Here is a 20,888-nt window from a genome sequence, read left to right as displayed (position 1 = left end):
ATGGCCATCCTAGGCCTGTGTGTCCCTAGACTCTGGCTAGTCTGCCGGGCTTAGGGACAGCCTCTGTCCTGCTGGGACCTAGTGCTTCCCCCCCCACCCCCCACCATAGCGCCATCTCTGGGTCATTGCATTCTGAATGCACAGACATTACATTCTGAGGCCTCGGTGGCCCTGCTCTGGATTGGAAGCTCTGAAGAGCCTATGGGACACCAGGGAGGCTGGAGTTCTGGACTGCTGGGCCACCCAAGGAGCCCAAGGCCTTAGGGACATGCAGCTTCTCCAGCCTCAATGAACACCTGAATGTGGCTGTGTGCAGTGTGCATGTATGTGAATGTGTGTGCATGCATGTGTATACTCACATCAGTGTGTGCTAGTGTGCAAATGTGCATGCGTTTACATGCATTGTGTGTGTGTTAGTATGCACTGGATGTGTTTGTATGTGGATTCAAGCACATGTGTGCTTGCAATGTGTCAAGGTGGGGATGGGGAGGGCTGAGGTCAGCGAGGGACTGGAGCAGCATTGACTGTTGACTAGGGACAGGCTGGAGCTGGGCTGGGGCTACCTTGAGGTGCCCTGGGAACAGGCCCAGAAGGAAGCTTGCATAGGCAGGCGACAGCACCATAGCAACGCAGCACAAAGCACTGGCCTACTTACCCTGCCTCCACCCCTCACTCTGCTCAGGGAGGGGACATGGGGCCTTTGGAGCCTCTGGGGAGATTGTGCCCCCAGCCTTTATGAACCCAGTGTCCTGGAAGCTTTTGGCTCCTCTTGACCTGAGCCAGGCTTGCAGAGACTCACTTTTCTTGTCCTTTATTTGGGGTGAAGAGTGAGATGCGGGGAGGCCAAGCTCTCAGTAAATGTCCTTGCTTCTGGGTGGCTCCAGACACAGTGGTTTTGAAAGTTCCTTTTAAAATTCCTTTTAAGCCTCAGAAATGTCAGGGTACTGGGAAAATGCAACCCCCCCACCAGGTGGCTCTCAGATGGACCTCTGCCAGCCCGGCCCTCTCTGGCCACCTGTGCTGTCCACACGGCTTGCTCATGCTGCTGGCCACCCAGGACCGTCCCCGTCCCATGGGGTCTCCAACACAGTGCTGGCAGAGGCCTGAGGGCCAGCAAACTGCAAGGCGGCTTAATAGGGCACCCTGGGGACAGGAAGCTCTTCTTAGCCCCATGTAGGGGACAGGGGTGTCACTTGATACTATACACAGAAAAGCAAATATTTTCCTGATCTCCTGGCACTCCCCACTCCCCAGAGGCCCGTGTTTGACCTCAGACTAGGCAGCTGCTGCAGTCTCTTGTTCTCCAACTCGCTCGAGCCCTGAGGACGGCTGTGACTCACCAGCCCAATTCCCCTTGTAGACTGGAGCCCCCACCCCCCATCATCCTCAGAAGTGCTCAGGGAATGAGTGAGGGATAGGAGTGAAGGAATCAACGAGATTTAGAGGGGGCAGTGCCTTGTACCGTGTAAGTTAGGGGGTATCTGCCCACACAAACTTGTGCCCCTTCCCCAGAGCCAGCTGCCACTGCCTTCCTCTCCCCAGCCCCTTAATTTATGCGGGGGGGGGGGAACCACTCACTGGTCCCCCGCTTGGCAGCGGCTTTGTCCCTAGGCGGATTCCCAACGGCTGCCTTGGGAAGAAAGAACCCTTCTCTCTGGCCGGTGGTGAGATCACCGGGAGAGGCCCAGCAAGCACAAAGGCCGTGGCCCCCACCGCGCTCCACTGGCAGCTGCCTCTTTGTCCCCAGCTCCTGGCCTAGGAGAGACCCCATGGGGCCCCAGCTCAGCCTCGGCGGGCCTGGCTTCCTCCCTGGGAAGCTCACAGATGGGGGAGGGGCAGGAGCCACCCCATCCCCTGGCTTTGCTCCCGATCAAGTGACTGCCCCTGTTGAGGGTGGACAGCGCACAATCCCAGGAGCCTGGCGAAGGTGCTCTGTCTGTGTGGGTCCCCAGGACACAGGCAGGCCAGCTCCCAGGGTAGGAGGGACTATGGAAGGGAGAGGTGTTGGAGGACAGCTCATTCCCTGGCAATCCAGAAAGCACGGATCAGCTGCAGAAACAGCTCGTTAGCCCCTGACGTTGGTGTGCCTGTGTCTTTGGGGGCTGGGCAACCCTAGACAGCTCTCAAGAAGCTCCAGCAGGCCAGGTGGGGGTAGCTCCTGAATATATCCCATTTCACTCAGGCCTGGCAGACTAAGGCTCAGAGCAAGAGCTCTTCTGCCCAAAGCCCGTCAGCTGGCCCAGGGCACAGTGCGGACCACAGGAAAGGCCCTCTCCGATCTGGCTTTCCTCTCGCTGTGCAGAACCCCCACTCCGGGCTGCACTGACCCTACAAGCCAGCCGGGGCTCAAGGACTGGGTCCGAGGTAGGAGACAGAAGGTGGCCGAGCTGTGCCTGTGGAGCAGCAGGAGACCTGAGCCATGTCAGGCGCTGGCAGGGCTCGGCAGGGGCCACCGTGTGCCTGGGCACGTCTGGCTTCAGACGGGAATGGACACAACGCACTAGAAACATGCGACTCGGCGGAGCTGTGCAGTAGGGCTGGCGGGAGGGGGGGCTCCGGGGACGGCCTGGGGCTGGCGTCCCAGTGAAGGAGGGAGGTCCGAGGCCTCGAGAATGGGCCTAGGGACGCTGCCAGAGTATGAAGGACTTAGAAACATGGAACTGTGTGTGAGGGGAGCAGCCATGAGGGAGAAGAATGGGGCGACTCCCCACCCCCACCGCTGGCAACACTGGAGTCGCGGAGCTCCTTAGCAGTCTCTCCACGGAAAGAGGAAGTGCAGCCTGAAGGAAGCAAAACAAACTCCGCCTCTGCCCAGCGAGGCCCGGGCCAGGGACATCGTTCCAGGGGAAGGAGGACTGGACACTGCTGGCTCGGGTGGAGTGTCCAGTGGGGAGAATTGGTAGGGCTGAGGGATCTCCCAAAACTCCAAGCATAGATTCCTGTGACCATTAAGTCCAGCTCTATGGAAAGATGCCAGGCCAGAAGAGCTGGGGACCCAGGCAGGAAGGAGGAGCAGGCCGGCCGGCCTGGAGGGGTGGGGATGGACAGGGTTGCAGAAGCCGGGTGGGGTGGGGGGCATCCAGGCAATACATTTGAGCTGAGAATTTACAGCCAGTGTGTCTGTGCCTCCTGTGGGGAGGGCTCACCGCAGAGCCAGGAACAAGGGGACACTGGGACCTCAGCAACCTCCTCTCAGAGAAATGTTTCCTTCCCTGTTGCCTACTGCGCTGAATGTCCATTGCTCATGTATCATGGCAACAAGGCTCTGTCGCCCCCACTGTCCCTGCCCCACAGCTGGCCCACCACCCACAGCGGTGCTGGCATTCCTTGCAGGCCAGGCTTCCTGCAAAATCCGGACCTGTATAAAATCCAGAACTTTGTTTGCCATATGTGTGTCTGATAGCTCAGAGTAGCCAGTGTCCTGCGTGTATTGTCCAGTGACCTGAGTGACAGAGGCTGCCAGTGCACAGCTGGGTCACTGCTGACTGCCAGGGGCTGGCTCCTTGCCACAGTTGTGCTTCCTGTGGCAGCCACACATACTTTTCAGAAATCTCACATTCCCACTGCCCAATAAACTTCCTTGACAGGTTCACTCTGGGTAAATGTTACTGATGTGACCAGAAGTGGCTATGTGGTTGCCCTTAAGTGAGGCTGGTGGGTACCAAGGTGTCCTCATGGGTACACAAACTGGTCAAAATGCTTGGAGCAGGAGCCAGGCGTGGTGGCGCACGCCTTTAATCCCAGCACTCGAGAGGCAGAGGTAGGAGGATCACTGTGAGTTCAAGGCCACCCTGTGACTGCATAGTAAATTCCAGGTCAGCCTGGGCTACAGTAAAACCTTACCTCGAAACACACACACACACACACACACACAAAGCTCCAGTCATGCATGATGTGGAGACTGAAAAATTACTGTATTACTGGGGCTTGAAAACTCAAGTTCAGAGTGGGAGAGAAAATATGCAATAACATGGATAAGCAACAGAGATGAGCACTCAATGTTCTCCTCTGGCCTCTGCATGCACACGCTGGTGCATGCACACACACCACAGGCACATGCACACACACAGTGAGCCATCTTTGGGGAAGGGGCAGGCTAGGCCTGTTGTTGGCAGTAGGGCTGCTGGGAGGGTCTGGAGAGGGACAGGAGTCCTCTGGTACAGAGTGGATGTAGGAAGTGGGGGCCCTACTTCCACGCTGCAGCCCTAGGCTGTTCTGGGGACCACTGGAGCTGCGTAGCTCCACCAGAGCAGAGGCCGAATGCACATAGTGGCCTGTGGTGGGGACAAGGGCACCGCACTTCCACCTGCCCCACAGCATGTGACCCCACTGTCCTCTCCCCAGTATGGTCCCAATACTAAAGAGCCCCAGTCACTAGAGGGACCATGAAAAGAGTGAGACTAGAAGCAGTGACTCCTGGGAGTGTGAGATGATGGACATGTCATGGCTGAGAGCAGTGAGGAGCAGGCTTCTGGCTTCAGGCCCAGCAGCATGAGAGCCCAGCTCGCTGTTACTACCTCCTCCAACCCAGGACCCAGGGTATTTTGAGGCTGATTTCAGACCATATCCTTTCACACCATCTGCACCCTAAAAAAGTTGTCATGCCTTAAACACACACACACACACACACACACACACACACACACACACACACACACAAAATCCAGCCAGGCTCCAAATTTCCTACATGCCTTATATTATGAAAGAGAGTATTTGGTGGGCTGGAGAGATGGCTTAGCGATTAAGGTGTTTGCCTGCAAAGCCAAAGGACCTCGATTTGATTCTCCAGGACCCACGAAACCAGATGCACAAGGTGGTGTATGCGCCTGGAGTTCATTTGCAGTGGCTGGAGGCCCTGGCCCGCCCATTCTCTCTTTCTCCTCTCTCTCTCTCTCTCTGTCTCTTTCTCCCTCACTCTCTCAAATAAGTAAAATAAAAAAAGAGAGTATTTGGGCTGGGTGTGGTGGCACATACTTGTAATTGTCCTATACTGGAGGTGAAGGCAAAAGTATCAGAAGTTCAAGGTCATCCTCAGCTACACAGAGCGTTCAAAGCCAGCCTAAGTTACATGAGACTGTCTCATTAAAAAGAAAAAGAAAAAATTAGCATTGGAGAGATGGCTTAGCACTTAAGGTGCTCACATGTGTAGCCTAAGGACCCAGGTTTGAATCCCCAGAGCCCACGTAAGCCAGATATACATGACATGGTGTTCATTTGCAGTGGCTAAAGGCCCTGATGTGCCCATTCTCTCTTTCTCCTCTGTCTCTCTCTTTCTCTAGTAAGTAAATTTTAAAAATGAAATAAGCCGGGCATGGTGGTACACGCCTTTAATACCAGCACTTGGGAGGCAGAAGTAGGAGGATTGCCAAGAGTTCGAGGCCATCCTGATAATACAGAGTGAATTCCAGGTCAGCCTGGACTAGAGTGAGACCGTACCTGAGAGAGACAGAGAGACAGAGAGAGAGACAAAGACAGACTAGGGAAACGGAATAGTATGAAGGATTCTAAGTCCTCCTAGCCAGAACCAGAGCTGGCAAAGGGGACCCAGAGCTTGCTGGGGCCTGTCATGGTGGGCATGGGCTGTGTCACAGTTTTCTCTGCATTTACACTGAGCTTCCATGTGATGTGCAGCCAGCTGGGCCTTTGTGGATATAAGATGCACACAACATGGCTGAGGCTGTATTTGCTTTTGTTCCTGGGCACAAGACCTGCCCCATGGTCTGTGAAGACCAAAGAACCTGAACCCCCAAGCCTGGCCCAGAGCAGGAGTGAATGCTTCAGCCAGAGGGAGAGGTCATACTATATTTCCCAAGGATGGGCTTGGCGCTGATGCACCGTTTGTTGGCAGCGTGCTGGTGTGACAGCATGGAAGTGGCTGCCAGGGGCCTGTGACATCAGCTACCCATCGCTGTTCTCTCACAGCTGCTTTAGCAGGAGGCCACAAGACTCAGGGCAAATCAAGTGCCAAGTAAGAGGGCAAGGAGAAGTGCTGTAGACTTTCTCTAGAGGGACAACAAATTTGGATCTGGCGTCCTAGTGGCTAAAACAAAAAAGGACCCAAGATTATCCAAACTGGCATTCCTCAAACTTCAATGTAGTTCCCATCACTTAGGAACTGTCTAAGACATGACAGAAAAATGCTAAAAGGTCTAGGATGGGGCCTGAATTCTCTCTCTCTTTTTAAAAAAATATTTTTATTTACATATTTGGAAAGATAGAGACAGAGAATGGGAATGGGTGCTTCAGGGCCTCCAGCCATTGCAAACAAACTCCAGATGCGTGCACCAGTTTGTGTGTTTGCCTTCTCTTATTTATTTATTTTTGATGTAGGGTCTTGCTCTAGCCAAGGCTGACCTGGAATTCACTATGTAGTCTGAGTGGCTTCAAACTTACAGCACTCCTCCTACTTCTGCCTCTAGAGTGCTGGGACTTGTAAAGGCGTGTGCCACCATGCCTGCGTCTATTTTTTAAAATTAATTTTTGGGCTGGAGAGATGGCTTAGCGGTTAAGCCCTTGCCTGTGAAGCCTAAGGACCCCGGTTCGAGACTCGGTTCCCCAGGTCCCATGTTAGCCAGATGCACAAGGGGGCGCACGTGTCTGGAGTTCGTTTGCAGAGGCTGGAAGCCCTGGCGCATCCATTCTCTCTCTCTCCCTCTATCTGTCTTTCTCTCTGTATCTGTCGCTCTCAAATAAATAAATAAATAAATAAATAAAATATATATATTAAAATTAATTTTTTAACAACTTGCATGATTGTTAACAATATCCCATGGTAATGCCCTCCCCCCACTTCCCCTTTGAAACTCCATTCTCCATCATATTCCCTCCCCCTCTCAATCAGTCTCTCTTTTATTTTGATGTCATGACATTTTACCTCCTATTATGATGGTCTTGTGTAGGTAGTGTCTGGCACTGCAAGGTCATGGATATCCAGGCCATTTTGTGTCTGGAGGAGCACGTTGTAAGGAGTGCTACCTTCCTTTGGCTCTTACATTCTTTCCGCCACCTCTTCCACAATGGACCCTGAGCCTTGGAAGGTGTGAGAGAGATATTTCAGTGCTGAGCACTCCTCTGTCATTTCTCAGCACCATGGTACCTTCTGTCATCCCAAGGTCACTGCCATCTGAAAAGAGAAGATTCTCTACCAAAAGTGAGAGTAGCATAAATACAAGAGTGTGAACATTAACAGAAGTGCTTACTGGGCAGTTTGATGAGCATAGTATATACATTTAGCCAGACAGTAGCAGATGTTATACCCCTAGGGCTCATGGTTACCCCTGTTGTAGGTTTTCAGTATCAGAGATATATCCCCTCCCATGGAGCGGGCCTCCAGTCCAATTAGAGAGCTATGACAGACGTGCCACTATTGCACCCATTGGCTCATTTGGCCTTGCTGGCCAAATATAAAGCTTGCAGTGTCCACCACTGAGTATCTTCACTGGTGATTTCTCTCTTTCTCCTCTGCCCCCCTCTCTCTCTCTCTCTCTCTCTCTCTAGTAAGTAAATTTTAAAATTTACTGGTGATTTCTCTCTCCCCCATTGAATTGCATGCAGAATGTCTTCTTCCAGCTTTCTGTCAGCTGGTCTACATGGAGGAGGTTTTCAGCTCAGTTTCAGCAGGATTTCTCAGTGACCTTGTAGCCCAAGTATGTGGAATCTTCAGCAGTAGGGTCTTACTATCTATTCCTGGTGGGAAACTAAGGGCCTCAGCAATAGCCTGTAATGTTTTGGGGGCATCAGGGACCTCCCTGGCCAACAACTCACTGGAAGGTATTCCATCCCTGACACTGAAAGTTTTCTAGTAACAATCCTGAGTATTCCATTGTCCAAAAAAAGTGGGTTTCCATATGATTTATTTATATCCTCTTAGACTTTGATTAGCCCTCTCTCCACCTTTCCTTTACTCAATCTCTTTCCCTGACCTCACTTAGGCCTTTTCATCCCCCATTAATCTATTCTTCTACTTACATATCTACAATACCATCCTATTAAGTCCCCCCATCCTTTCTACTCCCTTTATATCTCTTTCTAGCTTACTGGCCTCTGCTACTGAGTTTTCTTCCTACTCACACAGAAGTCCGATCATCTATAGCTAGGATCCACATATGAGAGAGAACATGTGATGTTTAGGTTTCTGGGTCTGGGTTACCTCACTTAGTATAATCCTTTCCAGATCCGTCCATTTTCCTGCAAATTTCATAACTTCATTTGTCTTTACCGCTGAGTAGAACTCCATTATGTAAATGTGCCACATCTTCATTATCCACTCATCAGTTGAGGGACATCTAGGCTGGTTCCATTTCCCCACTATTGTGAATAGAGCTTGCCTCTCTTTAAATAAAAATAATTTGAGGACTGAAGAAATGTCTTAGCGGTTAAGGTGCTTGCCTGAGAAGCCTAAGGACCTAGGTTTGATTCTCCAGTCCCCACATAAGCCAGATGCACAAGGTGGCACATGTCTGAAGTTCCTTTGCAATGGGTAGAGGCCCTGGTGTGTCCATTCTGTCTCTCTCTAATAATAAAATAAAAATAAGTCTTTTCTTTTTTTCTTTCTTTTTTCTTTTTCAAGGTAGGGTCTCATTCAAGCCCAGGCTGACCTGGAATTCAGTCTGTCGTCTCAGGCTGGCCTCAAACTCACAAGCGATCCTTCTACCTCTGCCTCCTGAGTGTTGGTATTAAAGGTGTGAGCCACCATGCCCAGCTAGCAAGCACCTTTAATAGCTGAAACATCTCTCCAGCCCACTGAGTTGTCTGCACACATTCCCAGGTTGTGTGGGTGGTGCTGCAGCCCTTCCTGGAGAAGAAGCCGGAAGCTACTCCTTGGCAGGAGCCAGGTCGGAGCTAGTCAAAGTGGGAAGAGGTCCTGAAGGGCTGGGTCACAGCTCTGTGTCAGCAGACTTGCTGGGCTTTGTGGAAATATGATTGGGAATTGTGGTGGTTTGATTCAGCTGTCCCCCATAAACTGAGATGCTCTGAATGCTAGGTCTCCAGCTAATAGTAACTTGGGGATTAATGCCTCCTAGAAGCAATATATTGTTGGGGGCGGGCTTATGGGTATTATAGCCAGCTTCCTCTCGCCAGTATTGGGCACTCTCTCCTGTTGTTGTCCATCTGATGTTAGCCAGGAGGTGATGTCCACCCTATGCTCATGCCATCATTTTCCCTGCCATCATGGAGATTCCCCTCAAGTCTGTAAGCTAAAATAAATCCCTTTTTCCCCAAAACTGCTCTTGGATTGGGTGTTTTCTTCCTTCCTTTCTTCTTCTTCTGTTTTGTGTGTGGGTGTGTGTTTCGAGGTAGGGTCTCACTCTGGCCCAGGCTGACCTGGAATTCATTGTGTAGTCTCAGGGTGGCTTCAAACCCACGGTGGTTCTCCTACCTCTGCTTCCTGAGTGCTGGGACTCAAGGCGTGTGCCACCACGACTGGCACTGGTCAGGTGCTTTCTGCTCACAAAGCGAACCTGACTGCCACAGGGCCCCAGCATGAAGCTTAGTTCTACATTGGGCAGAGTGGGGTGAGGGCTGCTTCAGAGCAGGTCACTGGGGCCTGAGAAACTTGGGCCCCAGGAACACTTGAGAGAAGGCATCTTGTGCACCACTGTCCCTTCATCCATAGTGGAAATGTAGCATACCAACCCCCGGGAGACAAAGGTCTAGGCTGGCCAGAGTGCAGAGGGGCAGGCCAGGGCTCTAGCCTCCCGGCCAATGCCCCACCCTCACTTGAGAGGGGATGAGACACGGTGCACTCTGGTGGGAGCCTTAGGAGTCTTGGGAGTGGAGAAACAGAGTGAATAGGACGGGCTGCAGTGGCCAGAAAGTGGGGACAAACAGTCACTGAGGAGCAACTGAGGTGGCTTCTCATTAAAAACAGCTTCCTCTCCCATCCCCTCTACTTCTTCTAAAAATGTGCCTGCACCCGCCTTCTCCCTCTGTGAAGGGGCAGATGTCAGGGAGAAAGCTGATTATTGTCAAAGGCTGGAGGCTGTGACCGGAGCACTTGGTGAGCGTGACCCAATTCTGAGCTATTCTCAGCCTGGTGGGAGCCAAGCTATTCCCTCCCGCCAACGATCCTGCCTCAGAGGCAGCCTGACTTTGAAGCCTCCTCGTCCTGGTGGCTGTTTAGACAGACTTGAAGCAGGCTGGCCAGGCTGCCGCATGGGCAGGGCCAGCAGAAGCCCCATGGTCCTGATGGCTGACAACGTACAGTGCAGAGCCTGTGGCCCAGATCAGCCAGGCTGTACTGTGACGGGCCTGCCCATAGCCTCTAGAGCCAGCCCACACTGGGCACATTTCTGAGGCCTTGCTCGGGGGCCAGGGAAGAGTAGGAAGCAAGCCAGGTTCCTTCAACATCCCAGACCCTGTCTGGACTGACCAGCAGTCCTGCCCATCATTCCCCAGGCTCTGGCTCTCTTTCCACTTGGGACTGGAAGTCACCAATGAGATGTGTTTCAACCAGAGTATCTGTGAGCACAATGACACGAAGTGCTTGAAGGGCCCGTGTGCACCTGAGCTGGGGATGTGATCATGCGTTTCAGGAGAGGGAGGTGGCCAGCAGCACCAAGCTTACATCAGCACAGTTCTACTTGCTCAGCTCAGCAGGGGCTGCCTAAGAGCTCAAGCCGTTTCTTTCTTTTTGCGGGGGCAGGGGGAGGGTGTTTTGAGGTAAGGTCTTGTTCTATCCCTGACTGATCTGGAATTCACTATATAGTCAGTCTCAGGATGGCCTCTTAACTCAGTGATCCTCCTACCTCTGCCTCCCAAGTGCTGGGATTAAAGGTGTGCACCACCATGGCCAGCTCACTGTTTTGGGGTGACTTGTTTCCCAGCATGTCTGATGGCAGCAGCTGAGAATATCCACCTGGACAGTTGTGCTCAAGCCAAGCACAGGCAGTGTTTCTAGTTGTCAGCTCCAGCCCACAGGTAACCATGACCATTGGTCTGACTTTCCAGAAAACTGATTGCAAATATTCTCCCTTGGTCCTGCTAAGTGACTCAAATGAGCTGATGTGTCAAAGCCTTCAAATACCTAGAGGCAAAGACCATTTCAGCATCCAGAGGGCAAAAGCCATCTAGTGCCTAGGGTACAAAGGGCACTTTTTGGATAGAGCCCAAATTCTGGCCTTAGATTGTGAAGCAGAAAGAAAAAGGGACTGGGCATGGAGTTGGGAAGATTGCTGTGAGTTTGAGGGCACCCTGAGAGTACATAGTGAATTCCAAGTCAGTCTGGGCTACAGTGAGACCCTACATCAAAAAACTAAAAAAAAACAAAACAAAAAACCCAACAAAACTCCAGAAAGAAAAACTAATGGGGTGGGCGCAGTGGCGTGTGCCTGTAGTCCCAGCTACTTGGAGGCTGAGACAGGAGGATTGCTGAGCCCAGTTCTGGGCTGTAGTGCGCTATGCTGACCAGGTCTCTACACTAAGTTCTGCATGAATATGGTGACTTTTGGGAGCAAGGGACCACCGCGTTCCAGGAAGGGTGAACTGGCCCAGGTTGAAGCGGAGCAGGTCAGGAAGTAGTGGGAGCTTGTGGGAGCAGGTGCCGCTGGCTCCCAGAAGTGACAACCATGGTGGTATTTTGCTAACTGCTTCAGTTACTGACATGACGCTGCCCATGTGCAGGCACTGTCTCATCCTCACAGGGAGGTGACTCACCACCAGCTTGAGGCAGGGCTCCACATGCTCCCATGGGAAGGGTGGGGCCTAGCTTCCCAGCTGAAGGCAGGCTGCTCCATGAGCTCCACTGCCCACAGGGCCTGTGAGGCCTCTTCCTCAGGCCTTCCCCATCTCGGAACCACACAGTAGTGGAGCCTACTTTTCTTTATTGCTCACGTCACCTATGCTATGTGTCTAGTTCTAGGAACCCTTCAAATCAGGTCCTTTTCCTGAGGGGGTCTCACATGATGAATTGCCCCTTCCTCCCTTGAATGGTGGGACAGAGCTACGACGGCCAGGCACAGGGATCTCCTGCATGGTCTTCCTTGTAGCCCCAAAAGCCCAGACCTGAAGGGAGGCCTCTGCCTGATGAGCCTCTCACCCAACTAACCAGGAAGGGAGAACACCCCAGGCTGGCCTGCAGCCCCCATGGCCTCCCAAGAGCTGGTGCCCTTGACGGCCATCTGCTCCTAGCATGTGGGCTGGCCTGAGACTGCAGAGGACACTGCAATGGGTGCAGGAGATGGCAGGGCCAAAGGACTAGACAGAAGACAGGCCAGGCAAGGGGCAGAGTGCCCGTCAGTGACCTGTCATTCCCTACCCTACCCACTCCTCCCTCAGAAGTGGTCCCCAGGATCCTTTCTGGGGGACCCTGTGGTAGTGCAGGACAGCTCACAGGAGGCTGGGAAGGGGCACACCTCCTTGGAGGCTAACCTCTTCCCCCCCCAGAGTGGGGTCTTGGCCTGGGAGCACGCGAGGAGTCTGGGAGTCAGGCAGGCCCTGTCCTGGTCACATAGGTCAGCAGGTCCAGCGGCATGGTTGGTGGAAGAGCTCCCAAGGAAAAGCTGAGCCAGGGGCCACTGCAAGGCCAGGTGGGGTATTTCCAGGATCTTGCTCCATGATGAGTCCCGAGCGAGGATCTGACTCAGGAGGTGACTATCCTCTGCCAACGGGACTTAACAGCCACCAATCAGGCAGGCCTGATCTGCAGGACAAGGCACCATCTGGCCTCCATTCCGGCCACAGGGGCATCCGTGCTGAGGAAGCCCTACAGAGAGTGTACAATGTAGGGCACAGGATGGCTGGCAGGATCCTACTGCTTGAGCACGGGCAGGTCTGAGAAAGCAGCACTGAGGAGGGAGTGTCTGAGCACTGCCCTGGCTCCACAAGGGCCCAGGGCAGACTCAGAGCCAGGTGAGGGCTCCAGGTTGAGCTTGACCTAAAGGTGAGCAGGTGTAGCCAAGGACAGTGGTCCTAGAGATTCTACACAACTCTGAGGGGACACGGACCTCCCAGGCCATGGAAGCTCCTATCAGTGGCGACATGCAAAATAGTCTACACAGGGACCAGTCATCTTGGGATGCTACCACCATGAAGGCTAAGTTAGATCTCTAGGGTAGTGAGAGAGGCAGCCCTGGCCAGGAGCTGCAGAACAAGGCACAGTGCTCTAAAATGACACATTGAGGGCTGGAGAGATGGCTTAGCAGTTAAAGCACTTGCCTGTAAAGTTTAAGGACCTGGGTTTGATTCCCCAGTACCCGCATAAAGCCACATGCCCAAGGTGGCATATGTGGCTGGGGTTTGTTTGCAGTGGCTGCAGACTCTGGTCATTCTGCACATTCTCTCCCTCTCATAAATAATAAAATGCCACACTAAGACACATTACCCCAGAGACAAGGGGCCCTTTCTGCAGTGGTGGAGGTGGCCACACACTTCCCCTTTGTTCAGAGTCCTGGGCCACTGTCTTGGAGCCCTCACAGTGTCTACTTAAGATGGAGAGGAAGGGGCAGAGTCTAGGGGCCAAGTGCGTGTGGTGGGCCTAGACACCAGCCAAACGGCAGCTCCTCAGCCGGCCAGGAAGAACAGCCAGCACAGCGGGGCAAAACATTTATTGCACCACCAAACACCCTTGTGCACCAGCACAGCATGGGTACACACTCCCAGGGGTGGCCCCACATCAACATGGCCTGCACACTAGGCCTCCCTTGAAACTGGCCATACACTAAGGCTGGACACCAAGCCCAGGGCAATGTAGGGCCCCAGCCCAGGAATCACCTTCTCCCTTGGGGAATGTTTCCCTGTCTAAGAGGTAGTAAAAAAGGTGTTTTCCATAAGGAACACCTGAGATGTACCACTGTCCCACTACCCTAGGACTCATGGGGAGCAAGAATGCCCATAGTGCTTTGGATTTTCACAGGCTGAGGGAAGGGACCCTGGCTCTGACATGGGCCTGTCCTACTGGACTTCCTCTCCGCAGGATGCTGTCTAAGCCAGGTAACAGCATACCAGGGGCTGTAGCCTGGGAAGGGGTTGGCAGTGCCCCAAGCTGTTCTACTCCAACCTATAACACTGGCAGTGATACCCAGAGAGACTGTGGCAGTGCAGACTTCATGTTGGTAACAGACAACAGCCAGGACAGAGCTTGAGCCAGGCAGTGACAGGGTAGAGACTTTCTCCCTGGAAGATGAAGAACGCATCCCCATCAGTGCCACCCTCCTCACCAGCTCCCCCACTCCAAGGAGGCAACAGGTTCCAGCCCTGTAGCCCAGGTCTAAACATGAGCCGCTGACCAGAGAAGGCAGCCTCCGGCCGCCCTGCCAGCCTCATATACCTCTACCAAGGCACACTAGCCTGGGGTCTTGGTGGCGAATGTCAGGTAGCCAGTGTGGCCCACAGTCTCTTTCATGGGTGTGCCGCTGCGAAAGGGGCTGCCGTCAGGACCCGTACTAGCCCCCAGGTCAGGCAGGGGCAGGCTAACGGTGCGCACGTTGTAGACCTGGGGCAGCACCTCCAGGGTGCTCAGCTCTGTGAAGCCCTGGGCTGCCAGTGCCTGGCACGTGCGCTGCACCTGCTCAATGCATGGAGAGAAGGAGCAGAAGCGTCCACCTGTGGGGAGGAGGATGGAGGGTCAGAAAGTGAGGCTGGCAGGACCCCAACCGCCCCCCCCCCGGGGCCTGAGGCTGGCTCAAGACTGTCTGGAGTCTCCAAGTTGTCAAGCCTGGAAGCTGTGTAGGGGTCTTGAGGAGCCATGTCCCACTTCCTGGCCTGCCCTGTGGCAGAAGTCCACCTCAGCCAAGCTCCATGGCAGCCGGCAGACAACCATCTTGCCTTCCAGAAGCCAGCCAAGGGCCAGGGCTGTCAGAGCGGGCCCAATAATAGCTCTAACAATAGGGCAGCATGGGGCGGTGCGTAGGCCTTCACTGTCACAGGAAATTAGAGGCTGTCGCTGGCTCTTGGGAACAGGAGCAACGTACCATGAGCACAGCCTGAGCCCTCCCTGCCTCCAAAGGGAGCAGCCCAAAGCTTCCCTCCACCAGCCCAGAGGGTCCAACCCTGTCCCTGTCCTGAGGGAGTCATAAGGAAGTCAGGGCAGGGAAGAGGTGTGCACAAATCTCTCTAGGCCCAGCTTCCAGTGTTCCTGACACAGGGCTGCTAGTAGGTGCCTAGGACACCAGCACGCAGAGCACATTGTCACTGAAAAGAAGAGCACACCACGCACCTCCTGTCAGAGATATGAGGAGTTGGGAAATACCAGTCATGAAAGTCAGGCTCAGAGGACCCACAAGAAGATCCAGGAAAGGGCCCAGTGGTAGGGACATGCAATAGGGGAAGGGAACAGACAGCCCTGGGCCACACAAGAAAAAGCACACAAGGGACTCTGCCTAAGTTGGCAAAAGCCCAAAAAGAACCCTGCCGTGGGGATCCTGAGGTGTGTGGGGCAGAGGTTGAGAAATACCAGGAGCTGGGTGGGGACCCATAGGATGTCCCTTCTCAGCCCCAGGCCACTTCAGCAGTCACCAGGGACAGGGCTCCAGCCTGTCTGGGAAGCTTCCCACCCTCTGCACCCTGCCCCTGCTAAGCCAGGAGTGGGGCAGCCTGGCTGCCAAGTCTGCTCCTTCTCCAGAAAAGGCAAAAATCCCTGGGACTAGCCAGCGCCTCTCTGGCCCGGGGCCAGACTTTCTCCAGGCCTCCCCAATGCTCCGCCTCCACACCCAGCATCTTCCCTAAAAGGGGCCTAGCTCTGCAGTGTGGGGGTGGGGAGGCTGCAGAAATGGTGGGGGCGGGGGGCTGCCTGTGACTTTCACCTAGGAGCCAGGCCTGCCCTGACACGCAGACCTGCTTGTACCTGGATAGGGCTGCTAGGGCTCCAGGGGCCACAGAAGACTCCTACCTCAGCTGGGGAACAGGACCCATCCTCCCCAGACCACTCCCCAGAAGCCTGGGCTCTATATGGGCCCAGAGCTTGGGCCAGACTGGCGAGTTCAGACCAGCCAGGCTGAGCACTGAAAAACCCTGACGCACCTTCAACCTTGAGGGCATCCCAGGCATGACCCACAGCCTCCCAGGGTGATGGGATGTCTAGGAAGACAGCGTCAGCCACGTGGTTCACACCGAAGCCACTGCGGCACACATCCTGGGTGCGCACGGTCACCCACTGGCCCACACGATGCTCCTGGAACTCTTCCCGGGCCTTTTCTGCCCGTTGCTGGTGGAACTCCACTGTGTGCAGGTGGCCCGTGGGGGCAATACTGCGAATGATGGCATGGGACACAGAACCACTGCCGGTGCCTGGCAGGACAAGACAGGATAGAGGCCAGGGTGTTACTTGAGGACCACAGCCACCTAGAAACAACTTCATCCTCACCAGAAGAACCCATAGTGGGCCTAAGAGGTCTGAGCCACACGTCTGCTTTGGGCAGCCTCGGCCCTGGGTTTGGGATGCTGGCGCTTGGAATGTCAGGCAGTGTTTGCCATGGGACAGCACCACCCAGTCCCCACATGGACCAGGCTTGAGGGTGTCCAGTGGGTTCACAAGTTCAGTGGGGCCAGCTGGAAGTGAGTTCAAGTGCAGATGACACTCAGCCTTGGAACTGACACCGTCCACATACTGGTTGATCCCTGTGTCCTGCCTTTACATGCCACCCTGTTCCCCATCTCCTCCAACAAGCTCGTTGGCCCACTAGGGTCAGTTCATCCCTGCCATGCTGCCAAATCCATCCCCACCATAAAGGGACAGTTCTACCCAGCCTTGTTCGACCTCGCATGGGACAGAGCCAACTTGCCACTCAGTCCCACCCTTCCTGCAGTGTCCCCTGTCTGGCTCTGTCCTAAGTTCTCTACTCTTCCTCAGCTTCAGGGCCATTTTATTATTTATTTATTTATTTGAGATAGCGGGGGGGGGGGGGGAGAATGGTACGCCAGGGCCTCCAGCCACTGCAAATGAACCCCAGACGCATGTGCCACCTTGTGTATCTGGCTTCCAATTCCTGGGGAATTGAACTGAGGTCCTTTGACTTTGCAGGCAAATGCCTTAACCGTTAAGCCACCTCTCCAGCCCACCTCAGCCAAGCCACCCTCCTCACCAGCTCCCCTCATTATTCATTTATTATTATTATTATTATTATTATTTTGGTTTTTGGAGGTAGGGTTTCACTCTAGTCTAGGCTGACCTGGAATTCACTATGTAGTCTCAGGGAAGCCTCGAACTCATGGCACTCCTCCTACCTCTGTCTCACGAGTGCTGGGATTAAAGACGTGTGCCACAATGCCAGGCTTCAGGGCCATTTTTCACTTGACCTCATATCCTCCAGGACCTGAGCTAGGCCTGTGTCTTCACCCACCTCCATTACTGCCCCCTTCCACAGCTCCAGCTGTCCCTATTTGATGGCCACTCTCAACAATGTGTCCCTCACTGCTGCTGACACATCCAATAAACTTGCCATGTCCCTCTTAACATCAAATGGCACTTAGCACTAAGTGCAAAGCTGGACACCATCCAACCCTGATCCACTTAGACCTAGACCGTGCCACCACGTCAAGGGCTTCAGGGCCAGGTGACACATGACTCACCTTGACTCCCCACTCTGCCACCCCGCCTCCAAGCCACCAGTGACTCCTACCACTGGCTCCCCAGGCCCCTCCCTCTTGGCTCTCTGCAGCAGCAACCCTGCATCTTGTCTCCACTGTCAGCACTGCCCTTTCTACCCTCAGTCAAATGGCTCCCCTTGGTAGAGTAACAGGGCTTGTCTTCCCCTAGGGAGAGTACAGATACCTGAAAGTCTTCCAAGGGGTACCACTAGTGCTCTCCAACCTCATTTTCTGCTCTCCTGCCCTCCCTTTCTCCTCCAGGCACCCTGGTCTCCTTACTGAGCTTAACAGCATGCTCCCACCGGGGCACATGCACCACCCTCCTTTGGCTCTTGGTAGCACCCTGTCGTCATTTTCAACTCAACGGTCACCTTCTCAGAGGTCTTCCCTGACTACCTATCCAAGTTTGAAGCACCCCTCTAAGTCACTCTGAAACATGCATCCTTACAAACTTCCCATAATCAACAGCACTGAGATGGTCATGAAGCTCACTGCTGTCCTGTCCCTTAAGGGTGGGAGCCTGGTACTGCACAGGAACACAGGAGAAGCAGGCTGAGAGTAGTAACACCAAAGAGTGGACGGGGCCTAGCTCAGGATGCATCTGGAGCTAGCATTGAACCCTACTCTCACCTGCCTTCCTCCTTACCAGCCCCAAAAGCAGTGGTACTAGGAACTTGCTATCTAGCCCATAAGGACCCATCACCAGAAAATCTGGCCACACCTGGGCCTGGGTACATTCATGTGAGGGTTGCATATCTTGCTGGCCAACCCCTGTGGGGGCGGGTGTGAGAGATGTGAGAGAAAACAGTGAACTCTCAGGCACTTCTACCTATGTCCAGGCCCTGGCTCAGTGACAATGGCACTTACCTTTGTTGGAGTGGGCGAAGGCCAGTAAATGGAGCAACTCACCACTACTCACCGCTCCTCTAGAAAGGGAGAGCTAAAGCCGGGGTGTGGTGGCACATGCCTTTAATCCCAGAACTCAGAAGGCAGAGGTAGGATCACCATGAGTTCAAGGCCACCCTGGGACTACATAGTGAATTTCAAGTCAGTTTGAGCTAGAATTGAGACCCTACCTCGAACCCCCTCACCCCTCAAAATAGGACAGTTAAGACTAGGGGTGGAAGTCAGAACCTTGGCCAGCACCAAACATCTCTGGCCATACTCCACAAAGCAAGTCAAGATACTCATGAGAAACAGTCTCCTCCCTCTCCCCTTTCTCCTTCTCTGCTAACCTAGATTCCATCCAGATCGCCTGTCAGTCCAGTGGTGCTAGCCTGATGGCCTTCCCTGCTCCTGTCCTCCATCCTTGACGTCACACCTCCCATCCCCCACCAGAGCAGAAGTGCTGAAACACAAACTGAGTAGGCCTAAGCTCCAGTCTGAAAGGATGGGCTGCAGGCTGTCTGAACCCTGGACTGGACCTTCGCCTTCATGCAGGTTCTCAGTATTGAGGGCACTGGAGTAACTCACCAGACTCACAGACCACAGAGCCAGGCCGCAGCTCCAGCATCATGGTGAGCAGAGCGATGTCGGTGGAGTACAGGATCTGTGTGCGGTGGGGCAGGTTCAGTGTCCAGAGCTCAGGTGTGGGGTGCAGTACGTACACCCAGCCACCTCTGCTGCAGATGACCTTAGAGCCAAACCTGCGACCAATGAGGTCTACTGAGTGTCGCAGGACACCATGCCGGGTTTGAGTCTGTGCCCCGCGCTGCACACGCACTGCCACCATCGAGCCATGGCCCAGTGACAAGATGACTGTGTCGCCCTCCTTGATCAACTCCTCATATGCCACGAAGCTCATGGTGCTAATGTCTTCCAAATGCCAGGGACCTGGAGAAGGGTGTGTGGGCGTAAGGTCGGGGGACTAGGGGCAACATGAGGATGAGGGTAAAAGTCGGTAGGGCTCAGATTCTGAATAGTATAAGTCGAGGTGGCCTATTTCAGGTCCTTCAGCTCAACAGAGCTGCACTCTGGCCTGATATTTGGTGCCTTTCTTGGTGTGGGAGGCAAGACTGGGGAGAATGGGCCATGGCAGAGGCAGGGGCCCAAGGGTTCCTACACAGCCAGGATGAGCCTCGTCCTCCTGGAAGGAGTCTGACTCCATTCCCCAGGTGGGAGAGAGGGCGGCTACCAGCGGGGAAGCGGCAAGTGTTCAGAGAGATCACCTCCAAGACGGGTGGGCTAGCGCGGAATCCCTCCCCACCATGCCCGAGTAGGGGGCTCCCGGCGGCAGGGGAATGAGCGAGGGGAAGCACGCAAGCGGAAAGACGGCTCGCCCAGGGCGCCGGAGGGTCGACTCAGGGACCGCGCAGAAGCCCTGGCACCAGGCTGGCCTCGGCGACCCGCAGGTTCGAGTTTAGCCTCACCCGCTGCGCGCCGGGTCCCCGCTTCCACACGTGGCCTGGCGGTGCCCGGCGGCTCCAGCCACACTTCCGGCGCGCGCTAGTGACGTCGCGCGTCTGCGCGCTGGTTGCGGCCGCGCCGCCCTTCTCGCGCTCACCCGGGACGCGCGCTGCTCGGCGTCTGCGTGGCTGCAGTCTTCGGTGCATGCCTGCGCGTTGCCTAGGAGACCGCGAAAGGACGAAATAAAAGTCCCTCCCCGCCAGCTGCTCCCGCCGCGCGCAGCCCTTTGGGTTTGCCTGGTGCCTGGCCACAGGGGCACCGGCCTGGCCCTAAAGCGCTTCCACGGTCCTGCAACCCCCCGCCCGACTTCCCCACGGGGGCGGAGCGGGGTGCATGGGACGCTCAGCACGTTTGTCATGGCAGTCGCTTCTGGAACACCCTTCCTGGAGCCCAGAATAAACCTCAGAAAGCAGAGTCGGCCGGGCGTGGTGGCGCACGCCTTTAATCCCAGCACTTGGGAGGCAGAGGTAGGAGGATCTCCGAGAGTTCGAGGCCACCCTGAGACTACAGAGTGAATTCCAGGTCAGCCTGAGCCAGAGTGAGACCCTACCTCGAAAAACCAAAAAAAAAAAAAAAAAAAGAAAAGAAAAAAGCAGAGCCGCAGGGCAGAGAGCCCCCAAAGGCTTGGGCCAGGGTCAGCCCGCATGCCCGACGGGGTAGTCCGGGGCTGGAGAGATGGCTTAGCCAAAGGATCCCGGTTCCACTCTCCAGGACCCACGTAAACCAGCTGCACACGGTGGCGCATGCATCGAGTTGGTCCGCAGTGGCTGGAGGCCCTGGCGCGCCCATTCCCTCTCCACCTCTTTCTCTCAAGTAAATAAATAAACAATAAAATATATTCTAAAAATAAAAAGAAGGGGTTAGTCCGAAGCAGTGTGCTGGAGTGGCCCTAGGCCAGGCAGGTGCCCGGCTTCTCCGAGGAGGCGAAAGGGGTCTCGCCCTCTCCGGGGACGCGGGCA

At 54.6% G+C, this 20,888-nt stretch overlaps 1 protein-coding gene across 2 annotated transcripts; it reads right to left on the bottom strand.

Annotated features, from left to right (window-relative positions):
- Positions 1–13,529: 13,529 nt before the first annotated feature.
- On the bottom strand, positions 13,530–19,962 carry Trmt61a (tRNA methyltransferase 61A). 2 transcript variants are annotated; one of them, XM_004665625.2, is made up of 4 exons: positions 19,893–19,962; positions 18,997–19,356; positions 15,958–16,224; positions 13,530–14,541 (listed from the first exon to the last, which is right to left on the bottom strand). In XM_004665625.2, the coding sequence occupies exons 2-4, from the start codon at positions 19,325–19,327 to the stop codon at positions 14,282–14,284; spliced, it is 858 nt and encodes a 285-aa protein (XP_004665682.2). In that variant the 5' UTR covers positions 19,328–19,356; positions 19,893–19,962; the 3' UTR covers positions 13,530–14,281. The 2 variants fall into 2 exon arrangements, with proteins under 2 accessions (XP_004665682.2, XP_045011576.1); XM_045155641.1 differs by lacking the exon at positions 19,893–19,962 and adding an exon at positions 19,692–19,863.
- Between the last annotated feature and the right edge of the window lie 926 nt (positions 19,963–20,888).

Source organism: Jaculus jaculus, chromosome 7 (assembly GCF_020740685.1).
Source record: "Jaculus jaculus isolate mJacJac1 chromosome 7, mJacJac1.mat.Y.cur, whole genome shotgun sequence".
In the NCBI taxonomy this organism is placed as follows: Eukaryota; Metazoa; Chordata; class Mammalia; order Rodentia; family Dipodidae; genus Jaculus; species Jaculus jaculus.
The sequence above is the reverse complement of the archived record's forward strand: the minus strand, read 5'-3'. Positions and strand labels throughout refer to the sequence as shown.